This window comes from Miscanthus floridulus, chromosome 9 (genome assembly GCF_019320115.1).
Source record: "Miscanthus floridulus cultivar M001 chromosome 9, ASM1932011v1, whole genome shotgun sequence".
Taxonomy (NCBI): Eukaryota; Viridiplantae; Streptophyta; class Magnoliopsida; order Poales; family Poaceae; genus Miscanthus; species Miscanthus floridulus.
Genome location: NC_089588.1, coordinates 105,291,819 through 105,301,376, shown reverse-complemented (window position 1 = coordinate 105,301,376; position 9,558 = coordinate 105,291,819). Strand labels below are relative to the sequence as shown.

General features: G+C 43.7%; 2 protein-coding genes across 3 annotated transcripts; both read left to right on the top strand.

Moving 5' to 3' along the window:
* The first annotated feature begins 1,927 nt into the window (after window positions 1–1,927).
* On the top strand, window positions 1,928–4,206 carry LOC136482538 (uncharacterized). 2 transcript variants are annotated; one of them, XM_066479744.1, is made up of 2 exons: window positions 1,928–2,032; window positions 2,136–4,206. In XM_066479744.1, exon 2 carries the CDS (start codon window positions 2,173–2,175, stop codon window positions 3,832–3,834), a length of 1,662 nt encoding a protein of 553 aa, XP_066335841.1. In that variant the 5' UTR covers window positions 1,928–2,032; window positions 2,136–2,172; the 3' UTR covers window positions 3,835–4,206. The 2 variants fall into 2 exon arrangements, with proteins under 2 accessions (XP_066335841.1, XP_066335842.1); XM_066479745.1 differs by having other exon boundaries at window positions 1,954–2,032; window positions 2,105–4,206.
* A 928-nt stretch (window positions 4,207–5,134) lies between these two features.
* LOC136480488 (uncharacterized) lies at window positions 5,135–8,635 on the top strand. The gene is made up of 5 exons (XM_066478016.1): window positions 5,135–5,215; window positions 5,336–5,824; window positions 6,185–6,756; window positions 6,793–7,342; window positions 7,850–8,635. The coding sequence occupies exons 2-5, from the start codon at window positions 5,372–5,374 to the stop codon at window positions 8,633–8,635; spliced, it is 2,361 nt and encodes a 786-aa protein (XP_066334113.1). The 5' UTR covers window positions 5,135–5,215; window positions 5,336–5,371.
* The last annotated feature ends 923 nt before the right edge of the window (window positions 8,636–9,558 follow it).

Below are 9,558 nucleotides of genomic sequence, written 5' to 3'. Positions count from 1 at the left end.
CGCGGAGAAAAATGCGGCGGCAGTTGCTGGCGCACGGTGCTGGGCCACGCGAAGCCGGGCTGGCTCGCCCGAGTGGGCCGGCCCAGGAAGGAAGTGGGAGGGGAAAGGAGGGCGCGCGCGGCTGGGCTGGCGGGCTAGGCCAGCAGGCCAAATTGAGAGAGGGGAGGGAGTGAGAAGGATTTTCCTTTCCTTTTTCCAAATAGATTTCCAAAAGCACTTTCTAATAGATTTTGAATTCATTTGAACTTTGAATCAAGACCAATCATCACAAAAATAAATTGGAGCGGCATGTATGCATAAAAAGGTTACTAACCTTATATTTGATTTTAATTTCCCAAAAATTATTAATTTCCTATATTTGAATGCACACATAATAAGATAATTAAATCGAATTTTCTTATTTCAAAAGATTGAAATTTTTGGGTGTTACAGCGGGGCGCCACCGGTGAGGGAGGGGAGGGGCGGGGCGACGGATCTGGGGGAGGGGCGCCGCCGGTGAGGGAGGGGAGGGAGGGGGCGGCGGATCCAGGGGAGGGGCGCCGCCGGTGAGGGAGGGGCCGGACGTTGAGGAGGGGAGGGGGCCGGCCACCGTCGGGAGGAGGGGAGGCGCCGGCCGCACGTGGGAGAGGATGGGAGGGACCGAGCTGGGAGGGAGGGGAGGGGGTGTGTGCGTCGTGAGGGAGGGGAGGGGCGGGTGGGGGTTTTTTTTCTTCATTTTTTTTATTTGCCGAGTGTTGTTTTTGGACACTCGGCAAACCTTTCTTTTTGCCGAGTGTTTTTTTTTTACACTCGGTAAACCCCCTATTTGCCGAGTGTTAATTTTTTGTTTGACACTCGACAAACCCCATATTTTTTATTTTTATTTATTTTTCTCTTTTCATGGGAGGGGAAAATAGCAAGCTCAGAAAGTTTGAGCTCACTCTAATGTATAGAAAAAGTTTCAAGGTCAAACGATGATTGAACTGTCACTTCGCCTTCAAACCTGTTCCGTTCTCTCTCGATACCACGATTCTTCCTTAGAGATGCTTCGGTTTCTAAGCAATGTACGTTACAACTTTTCCATAATCTTCTCAATTTTTACCATAGCCTCTACGTATCATATCACGATACAATGGTAAGTCCTATGTTTTTCAGACTTCGTTTGAATTTTTTATAATTAAAAAACCAATAAGCTACATGTCGATGGTTGAGTGTTGGCACACAGATGTTTCAAATTTCTTTTCATTTCTTCGATAAGGCCAAAAAATAGACTTGACTCCATGAATATGATTTTTCTACTCATTTTATTCTATTATTTCATGCACTTATAGATCAAATTTGACGTAAATCAATTAAATTCCAAGAATGCATTTAATGAATTAAAACTAGCAAACAGATCCAAAAAAATGCTAATTTTTAACATGGATTATGCTATGTTGTTTGTTGAGTACAAAAAAAGTTTCAAGGTCAAATGAGAAAAAATAAATAAATTGTTTGGCGAGTGTTGCCCAACGGACACTCGGCAAAAGGGCAACGGAGAGACACATGGCACGATGTTTGCCGAGTGCCGGAGTTTGCCAAGTATTTTTCAGTAGAATTGCCGAGTGTCAGAATGTTTGCCGAGTGTTTTTTTAGTAAGGCACTCGGCAAACAGAGAGTTTGCCGAGTGTCAGAATCTTTGCCGAGTGTTTTTAGTTTGGCACTCAGCAAAGAGATAGTTTGCCGAGTGTCTGATAAAATACACTTGGCAAAGAATATGACACCCAGCAAATCCTTCGATTCCGGTAGTGGCTTGTTGCCCTCTACTCCAAAGTCTTCAAAGTCTTCCTGTGTGCATATCACTCATGACAAAATTCCACGATGTCGCTCTCAAATAATGTACCTCTCCGTGTCTATCCTCGTACAACTAGCTGGCCGGGCTGGATAGATTCACAAACTCATGTTGGTACTGGCCACAACCCTGCAACCTTTTTATCTCAAATAAACAGGACTACATATCGTCACATTCAGAAGTTAGCAACCCTACAGGATACAGCTAGTTCAACCTCACCAGGTTCTGATTTCCTCTGCTCTTGCAAAACTGATGAACAGGGACATTCTGACTCCTATATGTATCGACTGATAGTATTTTGCTTTCTTCCCGGTTGAGCATGCAGGATAGTAGAGTTCTACACGTTGCTTTGATCAATCCTAATGGCTGCACAGATGGTCAGTTCTGCAGTGGCCCAGGAGGCGGTTAACCAAATCTTATCAAGAATCAAGGAGGGTTATCAGGACAAGTCAGATGCAAAGGAGAACATAGAGAGGATGGAGATGGCACACATCAAGCTGGAGGCCGCCCTTGAGACCTCCAACAAGTGGAAGGTTACCAGCGTGCCACTGCTACGTTGGCGGAGCAAGCTCAAGCGCGCCTCACAGGAGTGCGACAACACTCTGCGCATGTGTAGGCAGCGCTTGCAAGAAGAGGAAGAAGTACAGCAAGCGGTAAGGAGCTCCTCCTTTCCGAAGAGGATCGCTCATAATGCCATGTCGTTTGTTTCATTATTCTTTAGTCATGGTAACGATGATGGGCTGAAGGGATCCACAGTCGCCCAGCGATTTGAACGGTTCGCAGAAGGTGCGAGCGAATTCTTGAGATACGTGGAGCTTGGTGGAACACCACACAGATACATGTTTTCCGACCCTCTTATACGCCATCTTATCACTGGCAAAGGAACTAAGTATTGCTTTGTTAGCAATGGTCAACATCTCTCATTTCTTCTACAACCCTTTAGTTCACTACAAGAGCATGGGATGGAGGTTGGCCTACTATTGTTACTTGAAGATACCAGTGCACCAGAGAATGATTTTGCTCTTGCCCTCAACTTACGGCTTTCGGAAAGTACAGACATAGTTAGGATTGCAGTCGGATGCCTGCACCTGTTCATACCTTACTTAGGCTCAACAGTCGAGACTGTGAAGACAAAGCTCACTCAGGTACCAACACAAGACTTATGCTGGGTGTCCGATGGTTATCCGGTTTTTAGCCATTGTGTTGAACACCAGAACTATCTTCACACCATCTGGTCCAAATGGATTCGACCGAACCCTATTTGTTGCCAGCAGCAAGATCATCACTACTCCCAGAGCTACAATTCCAAGAGCTCATCATTAGAATCATTGCCATGTGATATATACTTGGAACCAGTTATCCAAGTGTATTTGCTAGGCCATGTCGCACTGTCTGTTGGGAACAACATGCAGAGACCAGTCGCCGATGGTGAAAGCAAAACAAGCCCCTTATTGAGTGAATTTCCTTATCTGAAACTTGGAGTGCATTTCTATCCCCATGCCCCTTATGAAGATTTGTCACCTGGAGTCGAGGGTTCAGCAACTGAAATAATCAATGGGGCAGCCGTGAAACATGGCTTGTATGCAAAAATTTGCTTTGAACAGTTGGGCGACTTTATGATACCAAAGGCAGTAGATTGCCTTCACGAGAGTGCGGCAGCTACCTCGTATCAGATGCTTTGGAAGTCCAAGCATGGCGGTGCATACCTTCAAGTCGAGAAAATCTCATGGGGGCTAACTACTAGGAGAGGCATGGGTGGAAAACATCCTAAACAACGACAGGGCAAGAAGGTACAGGGATGGGCAAGTGCGAACAAAGATTTCTTGTGCTTGTGGGTTGCCCACGCGCCTGCCCACTTGCAGGGCACAGTCATGGACTGGGTTCAAAAAGAAAAGCGATTGCCGCTACCATTATTATTTAAAAATAATCCCTGTGTCGATGATTGTCCAATCATGTTGATTTCTTCGCAATATCATAGATCTTTAGCAAGGAAAATCAAATCGTGCAGGATGTCCAATGCCTAAAGGATTTTATGTTACTCAGTATGTGTCAGTAGGGCATTAAGTTCTACTAGAGGAAGCTTGTCATGACAGAAAATTAGTTCAGATCAATTTATATGTTGCCTGTTAGACAATCTCGCATGTTCCTTTGGTGTGTATGTAAGTGTAAGCCGTGTTATGTAATTACTTAATTTGTAAGGACTAAAAGGAGATAACTGTAAATTGATATTAAATAAAAGAACACTAAAAGGATCGTTGCAGAATTACCCAACTGGCTATTGATGGCTCTTCTCTCGCAAACCCTAAATCTCTAAAATCCTCTTGACCCTATTTATTCTTCAGTATGGTATCTAAACTGGGTTAACTTTGTTGGTTGCAATCTATTTTCATTGATAGTTTTTTGTGCTTATGGTGCTAGGAAGCAAGAATTTGGTGGTCTTCCCACATATGGCGGGCCGCGGCTGTCTTTTGTTCTTGTTGCTGCTGCGGCTATCTTTTGTTCTTGTTGGTCGTTGAAGTAGTCGACTGGGAATGGATCCAACCAAAAGGTTGATCTAGGGGCATTATACTGGGAGTCAAGGTTGACTCCTTTGAGATTGAGTGTGACCCTTTTATCATTTTGTATCCACATGACCATAAGAAATATACTAACTTTATTCTTTCTTTGTTTCCTGAACCGCTTGTAAACTTATTGCTCGCCATCTTTTAAGAAATATTTAGTATTCCCCGATCCAGTTTGCCTCCAAAAATAAAGTAGACTAACTTTCGGTGGGATATTGTTATTAGGGGTGAATACACTCAGAGTAAACCATGTTCAGTCTCCGTCCAATTTCTGCATTCAACCCACGTGTATTTATTTATTGTCATCCTGACCAGTCATTTTTTCTATTTTTTGCACATTTGAAATTGGGATGAAAATTTGGGGTCCATTAATTGATTTTGGTGTCCCTCTAGATCTTCTATATATTCTACGTTTATTAGTTCACCGTCGACTAGACTGCTCGGTCCTGTGTATGGAATTGTAGTACACGATGAGACATGCTGTCCACACACGACGAGTTCCTAGCTAACTTCCAATGTGTGTCTATATATATCACTCCACTCTGGCCATCTCTGCGATTTGATCTGTACATTTTGACCAGACAGTATTTGTGGTGTACTTAAAGTAATATAATCTTTCACTTGCTGATCTGGCGGTCTTTGCGATGAGACCCGTACATCAACCTCACTGATAGAAAGTCCTCCTGCGTGTGTATCACTCTTGATAAATTTCCACGATACCGATATGTATGGTCACAACTGGCTGGCTGGGCAGGATAGATTCCCCAACTCTTGTGTCTGAGTTGTTGTGGTGTCGACTTTCTGAGACCCTACAACAGCTAGTTCAAGTGTTCAACCACGCCAGGTTTTGATTTCCTCTCCGCGCTTGCAGTTTTCAGGATCAATCATAGATTTTAGACTGGTGAACAAGGACCGTCTGACTCATATATGTATGCAATATTTTGCTTTCTTTCTGTGCATGCAGGACAACCGATTCTACATGTTGCTTTGATCAGTCTAAATGGCAGCAGAGATGGTCGGTTCTGCGGTGGTCCAGGAGACTGTTAACGAAGTCTTATCAAGAATCAAGGAGGGTTATGCGGAGAAGTCAGATGCAAATGAGCACATAGAGAGGATGGAGATGGCGCACATCAAGCTAGAGGCTGCCCTTGAGACATCCAACATGTGGAACGTCACCAGTGCGCCACGGCTATGCTGGCGGAGCAAGCTCAAGCGTGCCGCGCAGGAGTGCGACCACACTCTGCGCCAGTGCAGGCAGCGATTCATAGAAGAGGAAGAAGTGCAACAAGCAATACAGAGATCCTCCTTTCCTATGAGGGTTGCTCATACTGCTATGTCATTTCTTTCGTCAATCTTTAGCAGCGGTAACAACAACAAGCTGACAGGATCCACCGCCGTACGGCGATTCGAGCGTTTTGCAGATGGTGCAACTGAGTTCTTGAGGTACGTGGAGCTTGGTGGCACCAAGGTTTTCATTATCGGAAATAAAAATTTATCGGAGGTCATGGATAAACAGGATAAGCAAGATATATCGGAAATATCGGACCAAATTCAAAAAAAAATTCAAATTGTTTTAAAAAAATTTCGTAGAATTTGACTTGAAACTATTCCTAAGCTATTAAACATCACTTGTTCACCGATAAAAACAAGAATAAAACATTATAGTGTGGGACCGTCGCACGGCTGAATTTGGGTTGTCTGTGTGAGAGCAGGAAAGAAAGGAAAAATTTGGCCGATGTCAAATTTTATCGGACCCTGTGGATAGAAAGGAAATTTCGGAAATTTCGGTGAATATCGGCCGATAAAAAAAACCTTGGGTGGCACACCATGCAGATACATGTTCTCTGTGCCTCTTATACGACATCTTCTCGCTGGCAAAGGAACAAAGTATTGCTTTGTTCGTGGGGGCCAACATCTCTCACTTATTCTACAGCCCTTTAGTCTACCCAACAATGGGATGGGTGGGAGCTTGGTATTCTTACTTGAAGATGGCAATGTGCCACAGAATAATTTCCTTCTTTCCCTCAGCTTACGGCTCTCTGAGAGTACTGACATAGTTGGGGTTGTAGTCAGATGCCTGAAGCTGTTCATACCGTACTTGAGCTCAACAGCCGAGACTGTGAAGACAAAGCTGACCCAGATGCCAACGCAAGACTTGTGTTGGGTGTTTGATGCTTATTCAGTTTATGGCTGTGATGAACAACAGAATAGACTTCGCACCATGTGTTCTAAATGGTTTCGACCAAACCCATTTTGTTGTCAACAACAAGACCATCCCCATGCACAGAGCTCCTCTTCAAAATCATTGCCATGTGATATATACTTGGAACCAGTTTTCCAAGTGTATTTGCTAAGACATGTTGCACTGTCAGTTGGGAACAATAGGCAGAGCGCAGTGATCGATGGCGAAAGCCAAATAAGGCCCACGAGAGACTTTCCATGTCTGAAACTTGGAGCACACATCTGGCCTCATGCCTCTGTTGAAGATTTGTCACCTACTGTCAGAGGTTCAGTGTCAGAGATAATCAACGATAAAGCCAAACAATCTGTCATGTATGCAAACATTTCCTTTGAACAGTTGGGTGAGATCACGATGCCAAAAGCAGTAGATTGCCTTAGTAGGAATGTGGAGGCTACCTCATATCAGATGTTGTGGAAGTCCAAGCATGGAAGTGCGTACCTTCAGGTGGAGAAGACCTCATGGAGAGCAACTACTAGGAAGGACAAAGCTGGAAAATGCCGTAAGCAACGGCTGGACAAGAAGGCTCCAGTTCAGGGATGGATAGGTGCTAACATTGAGTTCATGAGCTCGTGGGTTGTGCACACGCCTGCCCAGTTGCTGGGCTCGATCGTCGACTATTGGGTTCAGAAACAAAAGCGATCCACACTACCGTTAATATTGAAAACTAATGCCTGCGTCCATGATTGTCCAATCACAATGATGTTGTGTTTGCAAGATCACAGTTATTTGGCAAGGAAGCTCAAGATGTCCAGCACGTTAAACCCCTGAAGAATTTCCACTTTCTTGTACTACCTTGATGTACATAAAAAAGTTCAACTGTTTGTGTGTGTTGCAAATATAAGATTATCTTGGGTTCGCCTATAAAATGTAATACTCTCTCTATTCCAAATTATAAGATATTTTGACATTTCGAGATATGTTGCTTTTATTATATACCTAGACATAGTGTATCATGACATTCCTCGGTCCTTTCACGCTCGTTCACCACTATCATTCCCGATGCATGGCCTTCTATCACCCTACCTCTTTAAACTATCAATGGACATACTGAGCAGGATCATCGACATTGCGACTGAGGAAGGACACTTGACGCCACTAAAGGGCCGGCAACCATGGAAGGGCTTGCAGTTACCGATCTCCAATGATAACAGAGCGCTTTTTAGTGCAGCCACTCTTGTAAGCTCGGGGAATGGTCGCATGGCAGCCTTCTGGACCTCGCGCTGGCTGCATGGCTAGGCACTGGCCGTGCGCTTTCCAGGGCTGCATAAGCATAGCAAGGGGAAAAACAGGACGGTGGTGGATGCGATTACAAACAACCGATGGATTGCGAATATTGATCACAATTTGAATCAGCAGCTTATTGTAGAGTACATCAGGCTATGGGAGGAGCTGGAAAATATCGTCCTAATAGAGTCACTGGAAGACACCATCTCCTGGATTCTCACAGCCGATGGCAAATATACAGCCAAGTCTGCATACTCTGTGCAGTTTGAGGGAAAGACTAAATGTGTGGCAGAAGTTCAGACGTGGAAGACAAAGGCGCCACCGAGATGCAAATTCTTCATATGGCTCATGTTGCAGGACAGAATCTGGACTGCAGCGCGCTTGCAACGCCGAGGATGGCCAAATGAGTTTTTTTGCCAGCTATGTATCAGAAACCTTGAGACTACTCGGCACCTGTTCTGCGAGTGTCATTTAACAAGGAAAGTCTGGGAAGAGGTGGCGAACTGGATTCAGGTAGCGTCCTTGATACCAGCTAACTGGAACAACAGTTCCACTATAGGCGACTGGTTCACTGATATGGTAGCTGCTGCTGATCCATCAACATTGAGACCGGGGTTGCAGTCGATGGTCACTCTAACGATATGGGAAATCTGGCGCGAGAGGAACAACCTCGTCTTCAGGAAGGAAACTAGGACTGTCTGGCAAATTATGTACAGCATTCAAGATGAAGCGCGGACTTGGAGATTCGCTGGGAATAGGGATTTAGACATGCTGCTGCCGGCTTCGGCCGCGGCCTAGTCAGTAGAACTAGCTAGTTGTGTTTTTTTTCTTCATGTAAATCAACGTCTTGTGGCTTCAGGGGTGACGAGGGACTCTGCACCTGATACACTACCGGAAACCGGCGATTTGCTGAGTGCCGAGGCTTTGCCGAGTGTATTTTATCGGGCACTCGGCAAAGACCGTGTTTGCCGAGTGCCAAATAAAATACACTCGGCAAACAAAAACACACGGCAAAATACGTCTTTGCCGAGTGTTTTTTTCTGGCACTCGGCAAAGATGTATTTTGCCGAGTGCCTTTGTTTTGGCACTCGGCAAAGAAGCTTTTTGCCGTGTGCATTTTTTTTGCCCTCGGCAAATCATTTTTTCGAAGCAATTTTTGAGGCCCTAAATGAATTCAAATGAAAAACTTTTCAACTACAAAGTTGTATAACTTCTCAAGATCTACAAAGTTTATTTTGGTCATTTCTTCATTTGACAAAGCGACAATAACGTTGTTCATAAAATCTACATCTCTCGTATCTCTCATATTAGTTTCATGAAAGTAGAAGATACATATATAAGATTTGTGAACAATGTTACTACCACTATGTCGGATGAACAAATGACCAAAATAAACTTTGTAGATCTTGATAAGTTATGAAATTTTGTAGTTGGCAACATTTTGATTTGAAATCATCTTGTCATGCAAAAACGACGTTTGAATTTGAAAATTTTAAAATTTGAATTTTTCAAACGACCTCGGATGAAAAAACTTCCTAAATGAAAATTGTAGATCTCCAAAAGTTATGAAACTATGTAGTTGACAACTTTTTGATTTGAAATCATCTTATCATGCAAAACTATGTTTGAATCTCTCAAATTTAAAATTCAAATTTTTCAAACGACCTCGGATGGAAAAACTTACTAAATGAAAATTGTAGATCTCAAAAAGTTATGAAACT

Bases quoted from the DNA above. Each gene is read 5' to 3' on its own strand.
- LOC136480488 (XM_066478016.1), top strand. From the start codon at position 5,372: ATGGCAGCAGAGATGGTCGGTTCTGCGGTGGTCCAGGAGACTGTTAAC. The intron at 5,825-6,184 runs CTTGGTGGCACC...ATAAAAAAAACC, and splicing joins AGTTCTTGAGGTACGTGGAG to TTGGGTGGCACACCATGCAG. The intron at 7,343-7,849 runs GCAAGGAAGCTC...CTGCATGGCTAG, and splicing joins TGCAAGATCACAGTTATTTG to GCACTGGCCGTGCGCTTTCC.
- LOC136482538 (XM_066479744.1), top strand. From the start codon at position 2,173: ATGGCTGCACAGATGGTCAGTTCTGCAGTGGCCCAGGAGGCGGTTAAC.